Source organism: Anguilla rostrata, chromosome 12 (assembly GCF_018555375.3).
Source record: "Anguilla rostrata isolate EN2019 chromosome 12, ASM1855537v3, whole genome shotgun sequence".
NCBI classification, from domain to species: Eukaryota; Metazoa; Chordata; class Actinopteri; order Anguilliformes; family Anguillidae; genus Anguilla; species Anguilla rostrata.
In genome coordinates this window covers 29,802,894-29,821,275 of record NC_057944.1, presented here as the reverse complement: position 1 = coordinate 29,821,275, position 18,382 = coordinate 29,802,894, and the positions used below count along the sequence as shown (strand labels likewise).

Sequence of the window (18,382 nt, the reverse complement as noted above, 5' to 3'; positions counted from 1 at the left end):
TGTAGGTCCCGGCGTGCTGCGGAGTCACTGACCGCAAGAGTACCGAGAAGTCGCCTGCCAAAATGTCCCCCACATGTTCGAGGTGGGGCTTCTGCCAAGTTAGATTCGCATAATAAAAGGCGACGTCCTGCATGTGAAACAAAAAACTGTGAGACACTGTGCAAGGTCTTTGCAATCAGTGGTATTCCTTAGCGCTTCATAATGTCATATAACTGTACAGAAATGCTGTGGATAGTGAAAGTGTGCAAGTGAAATAAATTGTTACTTTGTACGTGCCATGAATCTTGTGCATGTTGAGTAAAGTGAAACTTACTCTTCGTGTTTACCTTGCTATACCTTACCTCACTATACAAAAAATGTACTGTTTGGCTGTCATGTTTTTTTTGTAGTAAACCACACTGTTACATTGCTAATTCACTAACACAGACCGTTAGTTACGCATGTTGTGTATGTTCTATCCTAAAATAAACAGACTGAAAGGAACGTTACTGTGTCATTGAATTCCCAGGTGACGTGGACAGTGTGATCCAAGGGGCCTGGACAGGTGGAGAATGTGCAGGTCAGGCGTACGTCGGACCCCTCCTGCACCCGGTTTGCGGGATCAGTCAGCACACAGCCCCGGCTACGGCTCGCAGCGCCCACTGTGACACACATACGGGCACATAGACAGGAACATTCATGCATGCACCCAAGTGTAAACACACGCATTCTGTGAAGTGACCGACCGTATGGCCATATGATGTGAATATGGCTTAAGAAGTTACATGAATACGTCCAAAGGAACAGCCACGTTTTGTCAGTGCAGTACTCTTTGAGACAAAGACAAATACAAAAAATATAATATAAAATCTCCGTTTCAGTAACAAACCTTTTCCTATGTACATGTGCCATTCATTTACACAGAATGTTTGAACGCTTAGGTTTGAACTGGACTAACCTTCACGCTAACAATCATATCACCGCCGATTTAATATAATAAAGTTCTCATAATTGCCCCCCCCCACCCCAAGTCAGACATTCAGAAAGTCACACAGCCTGAAATGACCTACATGTAAATGCGATCACAATTTTTAACGGATGGGTTTGACGTGGTTGACACCAAACGGGGTCACTGCTATATATTGTTAGCCATATGGCCACAGTTGGACATTTCCTCTTCCCACAGCAACCTGCACTTCTTGAAACACAAACTGAGGTGTTTGTTCTTGTTTCCGGTATTAACTTATAGTCCTTGAACTGAAACTTGCCTGTGTCAACGCTGTTTTCTCTTCCTCAGATAAAATAACAACCGAATGAAATAATGATAAAGAGGAAAATAAAACAGGACACAAAAAAAAAAAACAACTGCTAAACATTTCTTAATGTCATGGAAAAACGACATCCTTTCTCGCAGGCGGCTTTATTTACAAGAAATATTATTAATTTGACAAAAGTGAATGTGCTCTTCAAAGATCTGATACGAATAACCGAAATAAGATCTCGCCTGTGCCATACGATAAGTACCGCATTGACCAGTGTCAACCCACACGTGTGCAGCTGGGAATCACCGACTGCATTACTGCAAAACCACTGAGTAAAGAGCCTATACATTATTGAGCTTTATTGTAAAAACATTGTTAAGCGAGGGGTGCTGACATATTAATGCCAAACCTGCACCATTGTTTAGACCAGGGGTGTCTAATCTTATCCAATGTGGGTGCAAGTTTTTGTTTTAGCCCAACACTATGACAGCCGATTTAAATAAATGGCAATTTGACATGCATCCATAGGTCAACAATAGCATCAATATCCTACGATAATTTACAATAGCAAAATTCATATCATCATAATTCACTGGAACCTGCCACAACAGCACTACAATAAAAATCAAAAGAGTTCCAAGTTCAGACTCAGTGTACTAAAATACAATACCAATAAAAAGGTTATGTTGTTACGGTACATTTAGAGGACAAAGGGCCACTATTCCAGGATTCATGCTTACCACAGAAAATGATGACTGTCCAGACAGCACAGTCCATCCTCTGGTAAAAAGACAGAAAGTAGAAAAGGTCAGATACAGTTGCCATGTGGGTTGTTTTTTTTTAGAGATAGTTTATTTAATAAGCATTAATGGACTTAAAAAAACATTTTTCAAACAATTTCTAGTTAATGGGAAAAAAAGGACATTTTCTTTTGCAAATGTTTGATGGTTATATACCGACATGATTTTAGTTGAAGGCGGGAGTTTTCTCTATGACAAACTAGGCCCTGCAGCCGGGCCCCTCCATCCCCAGGCACCAAACCTCCCAAGGACAAGGAGTTAGAAATTTTGTGTGCGTGGGTCTGTGTCTGTGTGTGTGTCTGTGTGTTTGTGTGTGTGTGTGTGTGTGTGTGTGTCTGTGTCTGTGTGTGTCGGTTTGATGCCCCATCAGAAGTTTGATCTGGCCTGAAATGTGAAACCCACACAGGATAAAGTGGTCACAAAGTATGTCTGTGCGTCACAGTACTGCCGTCACGTCCTCCAGACTCACAGCTTGTAAGCGTCCCGCCGTAGGGGACCAGTGTCGGCTCGTCTTCGGCATTCTTCAACACGCAAGTCATTAATTTTACCTACCGATTGGGCGGACTCCACATACCGTCTTTACCAATTCCTAAACATGCTACCGATTCAAAGGAAAGAACAGAAACCCACAAATATAGCAGCCCTCAAATACCTGAGTTTGACTTGACCGAAAAGCGCTAAAGTGCTTAAGAAAGTATCTCACCTGGGTTTGCTCCCCGCTTCCCTGTAGTAACGGCGTAGTTGGCGAGTTCACTGCTGATCCAGCCACTGAACTCTGTGCTGGACCTGGGGGCTGCTCCAACCACTGGAGTCAGTCCAGTTTCTGTATGGTCCAGTTGACCCTCTGCTGATACCGCAGTCCAGATCCTGTCGCGCGTTCCGATCCCACCGCTGGCCACCAATCTCGTCTTTGGGACTCCGAAGAGCCCTGGGTGTCCGTCTGCCTCCGTTGGTGCTGGACTCCACAGTGGTAGAGTCTTCGGATTTGGTCTTGAGCTCAGGGGGACAATCTAGCTGTGCGGCTGTTCAGCGGGCTCTGTGGTGGCCCCTGTGGTGGCCCCTGTAGTGGCCCCTGTAGTGGCCCCAGAAAGGACTATCCTCAGGCCGGACCCACTGAGGAGCGTCAGGCTTGAGAGCGTCCTGTGGACAGACTGTCAGGGTTCACTCACCACCGATGGTTCCTGTGTGAGTCATGCATTTTCAGCAAGGGGGCTGCGAAGGGCCGTTTCACTTCCGCAAAAAGGCTGAGCCCCTCTAGACTACAGGCATTACACCTCTGCACCAAACAAGCAGAGAGCGAATGAAGACACATCCCGCAGGTTCTTCAGAAAAGGGATGTCAACTTCCACACACACCCTACTTCCTGAAACGCTCCCCACATCCCCGCTCCCGACTGCACATTTAAGACTGGATTCTGTGGAAACTTCACACTTCTTCGGTCTCAAGTCTCTCTGGGCAAGTCAAGACACCAACAAAGCCCTTATCTATGAGCAGCAGACATTTAAAAAAATCCTATTCCTGCAGCTTGTGGTCAGAGGCTATATTAAAAATATACTCCCCATCCTCTTGGCAACTTACTTTAAAATTCCTGAGAGGAGAATACAAGTTTAAATATTGTTTGGGCGGTGGACAGGAGCATTTAACGGCCATTTAACTATACCCAAGAGTTTTCAGTGGATTTTATGTGTCTGTGAATCATCCAAATTACAATTATTATTGTTTTATTCAAATTATTGCAAGGTGATGAATTATATTCAAATGGACAAATTATAGTGTAGTGTAGTATGTATTTTTATTGAACAAATTCAATGGAATAATCTCTATATAAACAATATATGCAATAATCTCTATATATATATATATACACAACTCTGTACTTCATGTAAAATATTATCAACTTCTGTGTAGGAAAATGATATATTAATGTTCTTTTTAAGGAATTAAATACTAAGAATCTCCAAGAGTTTGATATTAAACATAAAAGTTAATTACAGTCAGACCTCATCGTGGACAAACGTAAAAACAGGAATCCCTTAACTTGGTGCTTTATTGCAATCCCACATGAAAGAAAAGCATGCAGTAACGAGGGACACCGTGATTCACTGAACCCTGCACGGTCAATTGGCGCTTTTCTAGGTTCCACCTGTTGAAATGCGCAGTGTTAAAATCATCACCAGTCCAGAACTGCACCGTTCATGTGCGTAACAGGACCGAAAAAAAAGCACGTATGGTGGTGAACCAAAATAATTTCACTTCCTGCGCGCACAGCCAGCGGCTCACGATGAATTTTCCAGTGCAAAGAGAGATCAAATTTCCATTTACAAATGAAGCTCGAAATGAGGACCCAGGACTGGCCATCGTACAACAGGATTCCCCTAACATTCTGAAACCATTCAGCATTCACCCCACAGGTTTCATTTCTTCCATTCTCTTTTTGTCTAACGAGGCTGACATTTCACCGAAATAAAAAAAAAAAAGACAAGATGGCCGAAAGTACCATTCTGTGGACCAGTCCATGAACCTATACCCACGCAACAGTATGGTAGCACATAGACAAAAACAAAAACAAAAAACATTCCTTTGAGGCTGTGCTCTTGAAACAAATTATAAAGTACATAATAACTTACATTATAGGCAAGAAGTAAGCTTACATACAATTACAAGGAAAATAATTACAGTGGAAAAAACATGATGCGTGCTTCCCAATCCCTGGTTTTCATCAAAGCTTCATTAGTTATCAATGACTGAGCTCTTAACTGAACTATGAGAATGACCTAATTTAACTTTTCTGCCACCATTCTGTACAGCAATCGTTGGGTGTTTTGGGGTATCTGGCTGAACAGAAATAAGTAATCAGTCATTTCTTCCATGTGAGTTCATTCAGGCCTATAAATATAAAATAAAGAATATAATTTAACCCTTAAATCCAGTTTCCAGAATAACAGTTTAATTGTTCAGCTGCCCATCTTAATTCCAAAAATGGGGATGGCCATCCCAGATCCTGGAGGGCTGCTGGATTCATTGGTTTTTCAAATTTCTTTGCAATTAATTTATCAATTAGAGCAACGTATAGTTAATTCAATCGGTTTCATGGGTCTTGCTGATTTTGAGGTCAAAACACAAACCAGCAGACCCCTAATGACCTTTACTCACCTTTCATGGCCAGACTTGGCCGCCCATGGCCCGCAGCAATTAAATGATTAACTAGGCTTGTCTCAAACAGCTGCCCAATGTTTTTAAAAAGGGAGACAGTTACAAGAACGTGTCAGTGAAAACCCCATAGTTCTCACCATGATAAAACGCATTCTACCAAACATTGCTTTCACTTGTGGTTTTCAAACAAATTAACGGCCTATCAGCTGAACACAGATCATTGTGCAGTCAACAGCTCAATCGCTCCAACATTACCCATTAAAAAGTAGATTAAAAGGAAAACTAGCAAAGGCAAAACCAGGGTTGGGAACACTCAATGGCCCAGGGCAACAATGACAATTAGAGCTTACATAAATACCGACTTATTGTAATCTACAGCGTGTATGTGCAAGAGGGATACATCAGGAGAGATGGCTGGAGAAGATCACGTGTGTGTGAGTGTGTGTCTCTCTGTCTGTCTATCTGTCTAAGGTCTCCCACACCAGCAGTTTCTCTTGGGTTGAAAAGCCAACAGCTTGCCAGATCAAGCATGTCTCACGAATGCAAACCAGAAACTGAATCATCCCGCCAGTGTCCGTTCGGTTCTTCCCATGAACCCCGGTGGCCCGTCGCCGTGGCGACGCGCAGACCGGCAGCACAGGGGAGGAGCCGAGGTTTAAATGATGCTGAGGAGGCCGGGTGAGTGCATCGTCCGTCTGCTTGTGAAACGTCCAGAACGTCCAGAACGGTCCTATTCTACCAGTGCTCCGTGAACAAGCGACCGAGCAAGCATCCTCAAACCTAGTGTTTCCGCCCCAATTCCCAGAGACGGGGCAGGGAGACTGCTGCACTTCTCCTGCTCCGCCGGCAGAGGGAGCTAACACTCAGTCTCTGCGTCAGTTGCCCCTCCCTGCAGCATTTCATCGTGGATGTAATACTCGTCGTCAAAGTCCTGGGGGTGAGGAAGAGGAGGAGGCGATGCATCAGTTTTGGCTTTAAAACCTTGATCCGGGCACCGTGCTTAACGGAAAGGAAATATCTTACCCGGCAGTAGAGCTCACAGCATGTGATATGCTTCTCTTTGTGAGTTGGGTCCATATAGACAGCCGCCTCTCTGTACACATCACAAAAATAATATCACATTTTCACAACAGTCAGGTACATTCGTATGGTTACAGAAATTCTGATAACCAGTTCTTTAGCCCTTTAAGGTCATGAGATCACAAACGTGTGATTAGAATTTTCTTAAGTGAACATTCTAATGCTGAAGTGATATAACAATAACGACTGGTAACTGAATGCAATGGAGTTTTAGAACACCGACTTCATAATTAAAAAAAAAAAAAAAACCTACTCTTCAAAGGGTTAAACTAAGCAACAACTGCACCGTCTCAGGGCAAGACGTGCAATGGCTGTACAACAGCACTTTGAGGCAGGAACTCGCACTCATGCAAGCACTGTTCGGATTCACAGACATCACAAAACGCTGCACACCAAGAGCGGGGGTACACTACACGAGCTGCAGGCTCCCCATTGGTTTTTTCTGATCAGGACCAAATCATACGCTTCATAGGCAGTTCCACCTGCGAGAGATGAACCTGATGCCCTCAAAGGCAGCCGTCTACCTGAGCGACAGGCAGCTGCCCAAGCGGCAGCACAGCCACCGTCACAGGAACACGGAAATTAGAGGAACGGTATCTACGACGGGACATTCTTCAAATATCAGCCCTCGAGGGGCCACGCATCGCCTCCCACTGCCGGAGAGCCGGAGAATGTCAGGCGAGACCGTGCTTGTGAGGACACCGTAAGAGGACCCCAGACTGCACACTCACCCCTCTTTGACCTCGATGGGGGAGGGGACAGGTTTGGCCCGTTGGACCCCACAGCTCTTGGAGCAGCACCACATCCGACCCAGCAGGATGGGAGCGATGATGGCCGACGGCAGCAGTACCAGGCCCATCAGGACGGCCACGTCAGTGAAGCGGACAGCCAGCTCTGTCAGAGGAGGGAGACATCACAGGGACACAATGAGAGCACATCTGAGGCACACGCTAGGAGAAGAGGCATGTCCTCGCTCTTCAGAAATATACACAGTCAAGCTCTCTGTCTGTCTTTGGCTCTCTCTCGCGCTCTCTCTCTCTCATACACACACACACAGACACACAAATGTACAGACAAACCTCTACGTAATGAGACAAATAGGAACACACATACACACACCTCCACATAAGACAAACAGGAACACACACATACACATGCGTACGCACGCACGCACAAACACCTCTACATAACAAGACAAATAGGAAGACACACACACACACACACACACCTCTACATAACAAGACAAATAGGAATGAACACACACACAAACCTCTACATGACAAGACAAATAGGAACACACACTTGCAATGCTTTCCACAGCCCAGACTGGGCCCGGTCGGGTTCCCGTAGGGTTTACTTACGTTTGGGCACGACGGACAGCCGAATCTGGCTGGGGGTACCGTGGACGTCAGGGGGGTTCTTGACATCGCAGGTGTAGGTGCCATTGTCAGTGAAGCTGGCATTCAGCAGCTGGATTGAGCCATCCCCCCCGGCGGGGTTCCCCAGCCACCTCACGCGCCCCTTAAACTGCCCCTGCAGGGGTAGATGGGGTGTAGAAGAGAAGTACAAGAACTGGAAGAGAGAGAAGAAGGGAGAAGGGAGAGCGACGTGAGAGGCTTCTCCTAAAAGGGGAAATTCATTCCACCAGAAAAACCTCAGATATTACACCTCGGTCCCAAAGCCATCGACTGCGGCTGCCCTGTGTCACTGACCTCATTTGGCTAGGTCTGGTCCTCAAGCTGGATTACATTAGCATCCCTTTATTTCAGCAAGGCTAACAAAAAGCCTTTATTTCAGCAGGGATGAATAAAGCACTCACCATTATGATCAAGTGTCCACCGTAGGGAGCTGATCAGTAGCGGAACAGAAAAGGGCATTTCGGGTGGTACTATGAGAACAGGAGACCCAGGAAATCCACTTGGTTTTTACATACCAGTTATTTATAAACCATGTTTACACGCCATAACTGATATGGTGTGTGCACTTGGTATGACCAGCTGAATGCTTCCTCTGATATAAAAAAATGTATGCAAGACATTTACACAAATACATAGAAAACATATTTGGGGGACTTGACAGCAGTTGTTAAAAATGGGAGACATACAATGAAAGAAAGGTCAGTTACTTCAGAAATCAGGCCTTCAGATCATTCTAAACCCAGAGACTGGCATGAAGTAAATCACGCAGATGCACACACACACACACACACACACACACACACACACACAGACGCACACACACAGGCACACGCAGACGCATGCATGCAGATGCGCACACACACACACAGGCACACGCAGACGCGTGCATGCAGATGTGCACACACACACACAGGTATATACAGACACACACACACACAGGCACACACAGACGCGCACACACACAGGCACACACAGACGCACGCACATGCATACAGACGCGAGTGCACATGCACACACACACACACACACTGATCTGGCTCTCACATCCCCTCTCCATGTGCAGGTGACAATAGTGATGATTGCACCTGCCCCTTCTGTGGCCAGTGCCCTCCATTCACTCACACTTCCTTTTTCCTCAAATGGCTCACTCCAAGGCCTACCCTAGAAAAACCCTGGCCTCCCCACAGCCTCAACGTCTGGGTGACCCTGTGACCCTGTGACTCTACCAGAGCTGCCACACAGAGACATGTGACCTCATAACGCACTCTTACGTTTGTCCTCCAGTTCCTGCACATTAGTTCTTGCAGCTTTATAAAATTCCATCCTTTTTAATTAAGGCTTTGCCCACTCAAAAATCCACGGCTATTGTTAACTTATATGTTAATAAATAAGTTATGTGAAATGACAATGATATTTGTGCGGTATAAATTTTGTAAAATAAATGTGCACATGCTCTGCACATGGGAGTCTTTCAACAGAATTCTGACAGCAAATCATATTCTGACTGTTGGGAGCCATGTTTAGCTTGATAAACGTTATTTTACACATATGTATACATAAAGCTAATACCTCTTCATTGTTACCATGATCTTTATACAATTTCTATCATTGAATTCCCTCTGTATGCTTTTGTGTCCTTGAGTTTTACATGTAACAGGATGTTGCAGGTTATGCTGTTTTTAAATGAGGACTGAAAATATGGAATTACAAGTGTAAATCCCAGTCAATTTACTGATGATAAGATACAATGTTACCTCTCTGTTCATTTTTTTTTTTTCATTTAGTACGACTGGTGTAGGGATTGCTAAAGACAAATTTTTATTAATATTGCCAACACTTAGTAATTAGGCAATACATATCTTAATATCAATATAATTTAAAATTAAGAGTGATATTCCAAATGCAAGCAGGAATGATCTGGATCACAGAATGAGGACAGTCTAGCCAACCCCTTCCCTCTCAGTGTTATCGGCTAAGCTTTATGGCTTTATGGTCCTGAATGAGTAATTCAAACTCAGACACTTGAGGACAGAAGACTGCTGACACAGGGCAGAAAATCTGACTGCTCTGCATCCATGCAGGCCAGACATGGTGTCACATGACCCACCATCACCGGGGGCATCATACATATTAGCCTTGCTGGGTTTAAGCTTTGATACTAAAAAAAAAAAAAACCCACACGCATTCCAGGTTTGAGTAAATGTTTACGCATATGCTAAATGTCCATGAATAACAGCGGCGTCTACCTTAAGACCAAGCTGAATAAAGCCATTTATATACTCCTGTAGGTTTTTGTTTTTAGCAGTTTCGTTTAGATTTGGTGGTGCGCTTCAAACTGCTATTTAAACATAAAATTATGTTCAATTCCATTCTAGAGGAAACTGAATGCGCTGCAGCCAACTTTATTTCAGACCTTTAGCTTCAGAAAAGCCTATGGAAAAACAGTACACCAGAAAAGGCGTGAAATTAAATGTTACTGGAAATTACTAAATAACAGTATCAAATGCTGGCACCAGAAAAAAGCCAACTACCGAGCCGCTTCGCTAGATCTTAGTTAGACCACTGTCTCCCCCTGCTGGTCTTCACAGGAATGGCTCAGTACAAACACCGCACCGCTCTTACGAAGCAACCCCAACGATCATTTCACATTTTATAATTCCAAGAAATGGTCCTGTTGATGTGAATCTTAATAAATGCCCTCCTGTGACAGAAAATTCAATGACATGTTGCAAAACACAACTAGAACAAATCCATTGCACAACGGCAAAGTACAAGTCACAGTAACCAAACACACCCTCTCAAATCAGGTCTGTCTAGTTTGGTACATAGTCCACACACCATAAAAAAAAGAGACTGATGACTCGCCAAAATAAAATTCCTCCACACAGTCAACCCTGGAGCAGACATATCCTCTCTGGCCTGTGGACGTATGGAGGAATTTTATTTTGGCAGGTTGTCAGCTTGCTTCTCACAGCCAAGTGAGACAAAGCCTCTCGCTGTGGGAACGAGGCTTCCACAACACAGCTGTCTAGCTGTCTCCTCGCAAGCAGAACAACGTCCTCACAAGGTCCTTTTAACATTACAGCAACATTGGCACAACACTGGTGCAACGTCACTACAACACTGAGGAAATGTTCAGTAATGGCCCTGATACTGTGGCCCACAGGTGAAGTTCATACAGTTGATCATACAATTATATCGCAGCCAAAAACAGACACAGATGTACTTAAATTGTTCTCAGGATTTTTTTCCCCCTATACTAATCATACGTTACTTTGTAATAAATCTTTGTGAAGCATCCCACTTTGTACCAGTAGGATATTTTTGTCCTGTTGTTGATGGAGGCCTAGTTTTCCCATTTTCCCAGGAAGCATCTGTGCAACGGTGTGTAAAAAGCGCAACACATTTAAAACTGGATTGAACTGAATACATCTAAAACACTATCCGGTGTACAGCTGGACTTTCCCTGGAGCAGTCAGCCTGCCTCCCCAGTGCAGTCAGGGAAGCCTGCATGATATCCTAGGGAAGCCCACGTTCTAGCTACCTAGCTATAATGTGCTATTCCAATATTCATGGCGGCCAAGATAAAACTTTACAACAATGAAACAGGCATTTTTTGTACCCATGTGTTACGGTATTTTTGTAAAAATGGACACCGTTAGCCAGAAGATTTTCAGAATTTAACAAATATAATTCTCTAGGCTGAACTGGCTGCACGTATGTATGTGGAGTATCTTGTTTAGAGTTGTTTTTGAATGTAGTTTTCTTGAACGTGTTATTGCCACTGTATACAGCAACATGTTTTTGTTAAAGGGTTAGAAATGCATGCATGCAGTGGTAATAATGCTGAATCCTGCTGCTCCCAGTAATTAGTTAGGCCTACTTCACATCTTCTCAGGGCATTCTTAGACAGGAAGCATGTTGTTTAGTGATGTCAAAGAGGGCAAGGCGGAGGGCCCCATTCTATCCCTGTTACGGAGGGGTGCGACTGGGCCGATTTTCGGGGGTACTCACGGAGCGGGTGGGGCCCCCACTCAGGGGCCGGTAGGACCAGTCCACCGACACGCGGCTGCTGATCTGGCTGCTGGACTTGAACGTGCAGGTGAGGGTGACGGAGCTCCCGTTGACCGCCTCCACCTCAGAGGAGGTACGCACCTCCATGGGAAACACCTGGCACACCGCTGGGGGGGGGGGGGGTAACGAAAGCAGGACACAGATGGAAAAAGAGCAGGTGATGGGAGGCAGGGTGGATGGACAAACAGAAACACAGGAGTGACAAAGGGAGAGGGAGAGAAAGAAAGTGAGAGGTAAGAACATAATGGAAAAAGAGCAGGAAAGAGTACGGATAGATTGAGAAAGACAAAGTGTGAGATGAACAGAAATGTGTATGAGAGAGGGAGAGAGAGAAAGGCAAAGTGTTTGAGAAATAGAGGGAGAGAGAAACAGATAAAGCACGATAGAAAGGAGTGAGGAAAGAGACAATGACAGAAAGAAAAAAGAGGGGGCAAAGAGAAGGGATGGAAAAGGATAGGGAACAGGAGAAAAGCGTCAGTGTCAGCACATCAATCTTGGGAACAGAATGCACCAGTCACAGAGAGGTTAAGTGAGACAAAAACTGCAACCTGTCACCATTGTTACTGACACAAAAACATGACCTTCCCCTGCAGAGTGGCTTCTAACAATGCAGGTAAAACATTTTTTTTGAAGACCCTGGTGTCCCCTTTCAGAAAGAAGCACTTGTTAGGACCCAGCTTCTTCCCGTGGAGTCACAGTCAGGACGATGCAGGAACTCACCAAGACAACAAACACTTCACTGAAGAAAGTAAAAGTTTATTGTAAATCACACTGGCCAGCGGGAAGGTCACTGAAACACAACACAAGTTTGCGGTACAGCAACCCACCCCACACTGGTCTTCTAGCCTGGTTGAAATGCCCTCTGGGGCCTTGGCTGGGTTACGCACGTCCATCCTATCTGCGAGTGCCTATCTCTTTGTTCCCTAAACAACCAAGCCTTTTACGTTGCCTGATACTGTATGGCGTCACTACTTCCAGGGGAGAAACACTCCGAACCCACCTGTTCCCCATTTTGAATTGGTGATGAGAAACTCTTTCTCTCACCCACCCACACAAAAAGTGCTATCACATTCTCACTCAACAGTAACTGCTCTCACAAGACTGAATAAAGACTCGACAACAAGCTTGAGAATGAAAGTGGGCGGGGAATTACAAGGTTTACGTTGCCAATCAGACACAGGGTGGGTCACGAGGTGGACCAATGAAAAGAGCCAGGCCTACAGTTCACTCATAACTTTCCTGCAGGTTGAAATTATAAGAACAAGCGTGCAGACAGTTCAGAGAGTTTTCTGCAGGTCAACATCGTCAAACACCAAACTAACCCAAAAAGTTAATTAAATAAACTTAAGGACAGCACTCTTCTTGGGAGATATTTGTTAAACCAGGGAAAGCTAGAGACGGACGCACCTCAGGGACAAGCTGCTTCGTCAGAGTAAAGAAAAACTGAACAAAACTAACCAACCTAGCCCATGTAATGGCTTCACTCAGAAGCTGCGGCTGCCAGAACACAAACACAAGAGATGCTTAGGTCCTGTTTTTTTAAGGAAGTACACCTCGGGAATATTACACTTAACCACAACTGCTACATGCAAACAGGTTTTGCCCTCTACATCTCATCATTGGCCACATCTCATTCAAGCCCCACAGAAGACAGAACCATCTGCCACCATGAGAACAGAAGAGTCTCCAGTTACCTCCTGCCTATCCTCAGGACACACCTCTTTACACATTACCTCCACAATTCAGCTCCTCTACCGAGAACCATCTTGTTGGTTTACATGAAGTGTGCATTTTAAATGTTTTGTTTTTTGTTTTGTTTGTTTTTGTTTACAGTTCCTTGTTTTATATTTATCTAAACTTTTGTTTCTTGTCTATGCATATATTTTTGTCCTTTAACATTTCATGTTTCTTATGCGCTTTGTTCACTCCTGTAAAGCATACAGTGATGGCTTCATGCATTATAGCTCATCCTGGACCAGCAGCCAAAACAATAACAACACAATGGTAACAATATCCTACATTTTAAAGCGACAGTGAACTCCTTATAAATACACTTGGCTGTTGTTTTAATGCAAATCTGACGTATCCAAACAAAGCCGCCGCTGTGTATCAGTGAGATCAGGACAGTGAAATGCTGCCCTGCCAGAATGCCTCGGCACCCGCACATCTGGGAATGCGCTGGGGAGGGAAGCCCTACTGGAGCCCCGCCCTGCCGTCCCGTTCCTCTCACGCATTAAGCCCCGGAATGCCGGAGCTTCGCGGGGCGTTACCCTCACGTGGCCCGCACCTTCCGTCAAGGGTAAAAGCCTGCCGCACGAAAACTTTCATCTTAAAGAACCCACGTACAGATGTGAACCCACGTACAGATGTGAAGGGTACAGGGTCAGTTAGGGGTGGCTTTACACCAGCATTGACACAACAGAGACGTGACTTTCATAAGTTGCTTATGTAACATGAGGACTTGTGCTTCGCTTAAGTTCTGTGTGCTGAAATATGGTCCAAATGAATCAAGAACCAATCAAACTGTGTCACGTGTTTTCAAACATACTGTAACTATTCATTTCGCGGAGTGCAAAATAACATCAATTGTTGAGAAAAAAAAAATCATTGTACAAACACATAAAGAAAAAAATGGCATGCAATCAACTAACATTCTTTAAGGAGAAAGATCACCATAATATGACATTCTGCATTCGCACCAACAATGGCTTAAAACGGTGCCAATAAGACTTGGGTCTACTTTAAGAACCCCAAAATGGTCATGTGTACATCACAGGCTGAACAGTGTCTTACATATCATTACTTTATGTGTAACCACCCCCCCCCCCCAAAACCCCACCATGCAGGACCTGAACCAGGAAGCTCTGGGTTGCAGGTCCTTTGCAAAAAGTGCTAAAGTACATCAATTGCTACACATGTAGTGTCGCCCATGGGTGGGCGTTGCTGTTTCTGTTATTTTGGGCCCATGGTGACATTAGACAATAGCAGGAAGGCCAAGAATCTTTGGCGGCAAATACTAATGGATAGCAATTTCCTAATTATATTGTGTAAAAAAAAAAAAGTGCATTTTCTACAGCTTTTTCAATATTATTGCATGGTTTTTAGGGCATGGTTTTGATTGGCCCAAACAGTTTTTGTGTTCAATGAAAGACATATTAGATATAAGTTTCTGGTGACCTGTGGGCTTTATAATGGCGGGAATAGGGGCAAACTTTTCAAGTTTGTGGTTTAAAGCAAGAAAATGCATTTCAAGTAGCACCAAAGCAGCCTGCTGTTATCAAGGATGTTACACGTCCGGAGGTTTCAGATTTGTATATCATCCAATTATTCTTTAAAAAAATTATGTCTAATATAATTTTGGATGGAACCCAGGACCAGCCGCAGGCATAAACACTGTATGCAGTCGTGGAGGGCCATAAGCATCCCTGGGCCATATAATTCAAGTTCTCTTATTTTTCTTTAAAAAAAAAAAAAAAAGAAAGAAACTTTAGGGACACAACAAATTCTTGTATAGGGCCACCACAACCCCTACAGCCACTTGCTATGCTGCAACCTGACACCACGGCGTGGAAGGAGAAGTGCCAGAACAGCATTAAAACTGACATTTATGGTAATAAAATAAAACAAATTAGTAAATAAACATTATGAAACTAATCTGCTCACTGAAATAATATTTTTAAAATAATGAAAACTCCGGAAGTCGTACTTTTGACCGCCAGTGCTCGAAGTAGCTAAACTATTGAGAATTATATTGAATTCTCAGCTCTTAATGCATGGTCTCATCCGAATTCTAGATAAGACCAGAGCTGCCTTGTGTGTTTTTAAATTAAGTTCCACCCTCTAATTAGGGAGAGAAAAAAAAAAAACATGTTCATAATTTTTCGTCGATGCAAATTCCTCCAAATTATATAAACGTGTTATTTCAACCATGTTTTACAAACGTTCCCTTAATTTAACAATAAAAACAATGTGCAATAATAATAACAATAGGGCCTAATAATAATAATATTTGCGGATAATTTCCCAAGAAGCATTTCCAGTTAAATTTGAGTACACAACTCAAAGCTGGTTGTTATAAATTGCGAAATTGTTTTCTCGAGTGAAATGATTACCATAACAGCAACTTTACACTCTACATACCGTCAGGAATGGCGAGTTGATTATCACGTAAATCGTCATTTAATTCTGATATAACATAAACACGACGCTTATTATTCAAGTTCACATTTAATATACCAACTAGAATTCAGTTTACGCTTACGCAACGGCAAACCGAAAATGTAGGCCTCGTAAAAAACACACATACACAAGCGTAGCCTATGCGTAGGTGTAAGCTATAATGCGAACCGCTTCTTTTCCCAAATGTTTACTCCAATATATGTTCAGTCACCATACATAAAAGTTTAATTCATGTAATATAATAACAACGGACAGGCGGGAGGTGACAAGTCATATCTTACTTTTACGTAGGCTTAGTATCTACAATTGCAACCTTTCAACAACCACAAAACAACACCAGTCCTATCCTGTGGCTGCTACAAGTAAAACAGCTTCACAAATCAGCATTTATTGTGTTAACTGAAGTAAACTTACCAAGTCCGATAATTAAACAGTGAAACACGGCGTTGTTCGGACATAATCGCCAGGGTATTCGCCATCCCATAGTTTTAAGCGATATAAACGATTAGATTTAGATCAATTCCAAACAAACTAGTCACGGTTTTGGATATTCGGCGTCCATGTTCTCAGTGAGTCAGTCTCTCCATTGCACCGCCCTTGAAGACTACCTGTCAAGCAGGTGTTTCAGGAAGTGAGAAGAGGCTGCGCTCGGGTGTCTCATTACTTCTGTCGCGCACTTAATTGCCTTTACGGTTTTATTTTCAGATACAGTTTTGTCCAAACGCCAAGGCTTTTGCTATATAAAATACAGGGCTCGCGTGCACACACGCGCACACACAGACATCGTAAGACTGCAATAAAAGTTAATCTATCTTAATTCATAATTTATCTTAATTCAGAATCATGTTCGTTTAGATTTATATAACTACGCCATTTGCCTTATTACTGCACTATAGAATGTAGGCCACTGGTGTGTTAATCGTTTGAGGTTTCTAAAAAATATTCCTTTTTTTTTGGGGGGGGGGGTGGAGGACAGTGAAGCAGTCTTTTTAAATCCACACCCCTCGTATTCCCTTTTTCTCGTTTATCCTCCTCTTCTTGACTCACAGACACACCTTCGTCACGTCGTGGGTGCTCAGAGGAAGCCGGTAATGTTATTTGAGAGCATACTGTCCTGTACCCTAACTTTTTTTGTGTAATCACCTCAAATTGGAATTATATTTTATTTATTTTTCTTGATTTGGTGCAGTGTAGCCTACTCTACCCCCCGGTTCATAATAGGATTTCAACATGCAACCTTATGGAAACTGTTTTTGTGCCTGCTTATTCAAATACTATTTCAGAAATGACATCCAGAGTTGATGCTTATTATCTGTTCTTTGACTAGTTTTATTTATCTTTGGCACAAAGGTCAAAACTCTAATAGAAAATGTAAAAAATGGGCATGTGTGATTTTTCAAATGACTCATAATGTAGGTAGCCTACTGTGGCAGCTGGCATTGATGTTTTTCCCTAGCCTGGTCAGGTAACAGGGTCAAGAGATTGCTGTGCTTTGTCTGTCTGCTGTGGACAAATGGGTCTCTCTTTCGCACAATAGCGTGCTTTCGTCAATGAACACAGGGACAAAAAGGCAGTTCCTCCTTCTGGAGAATAAACAGCCAAAGGGCCACCTTCCATTTAGCAACAGGAAGCAACATCTTTAGATGAGAAAATAATGGATAACAAGGAAGTTTCAAAATCACAATGGCGTGGCAACAAATGAGCTTGAGCTGTGTGTTTTTTTTTTTTTTTTGATTAACTGTAGTTTATGTCCTCAGGTTCGTTGTTTAGCCAACGGACAATCCCTGCACAATGTTCAGCTCTGGGTATGCACGTGTGTTGTGTATGTAGCCCACCGTGTGTTGCCCCAACACAAGTGTAGCAACTTCTTTGTACTTGGCCTTGTTTTGTAAAGGCAGGGTACCCAGGGAACAGCTCCTCAGGCCAAGGCAACCCTTATGTGTAGATGAGCAGGGAGTTATTTAAACCGATTCAGTTCCTGATGCTGTGCGCAGATTAAGCAGAACCACAAGGTGGCACTGTTCCCTTCATATTCTTCCTGGGTGCTGCACTGCACTTCTCTTCTGTCCCAGGCATTGGCTCTTTTGTGTTTTCACCTTGCTGTGAAAGATGATATTGGCCATGTCCGAAACAGCTTACTTGCTTACTATTCGGTATACAAGTTGTATAAACTTGTATACTCAGTCATAGGCCATTGTGATGTTTTACCTACCTGCCATACCTTGATGTGAGGGATTGGCCAGGGAACTGCTTGACCAAGTTGCCAGTTTTCAGAGTTAGTGCATTGGTACCTTTGTGACATCACTACTGATCCAAAAAGTATGGAATATTTCATTGCAGAGATGTGAGAGGGTGTGGTGGTGTGCAAGAGAGAAAGAGAGGGAGATGGGCAGAGATGGATTAATACAAATATATAATTATTTCAGATTTGTCATTC

At 43.5% G+C, this 18,382-nt stretch overlaps 1 protein-coding gene across 1 annotated transcript; it reads right to left on the bottom strand.

Moving 5' to 3' along the window:
- Positions 1-4,070: 4,070 nt before the first annotated feature.
- On the bottom strand, positions 4,071-16,687 carry mpzl3 (myelin protein zero-like 3). The gene is made up of 6 exons (XM_064301207.1): positions 16,360-16,687; positions 11,707-11,873; positions 7,636-7,846; positions 7,006-7,168; positions 6,218-6,287; positions 4,071-6,125 (listed from the first exon to the last, which is right to left on the bottom strand). The coding sequence occupies exons 1-6, from the start codon at positions 16,427-16,429 to the stop codon at positions 6,051-6,053; spliced, it is 756 nt and encodes a 251-aa protein (XP_064157277.1). The 5' UTR covers positions 16,430-16,687; the 3' UTR covers positions 4,071-6,050.
- Between the last annotated feature and the right edge of the window lie 1,695 nt (positions 16,688-18,382).

What these genes read in the sequence shown, in the direction of transcription:
- mpzl3 (XM_064301207.1), bottom strand. Translation starts at nt 16,429, where the DNA reads ATGGGATGGCGAATACCCTGGCGATTATGTCCGAACAACGCCGTGTTT. An exon ending in CTGTTTAATTATCGGACTTG is followed by an intron (nt 11,874 to 16,359) that starts GTAAGTTTACTT and finishes CCCCCCCCCCAG; the next exon opens with CGGTGTGCCAGGTGTTTCCC. An exon ending in GCTGTGAGCTCTACTGCCGG is followed by an intron (nt 6,126 to 6,217) that starts GTAAGATATTTC and finishes CCTCACCCCCAG; the next exon opens with GACTTTGACGACGAGTATTA.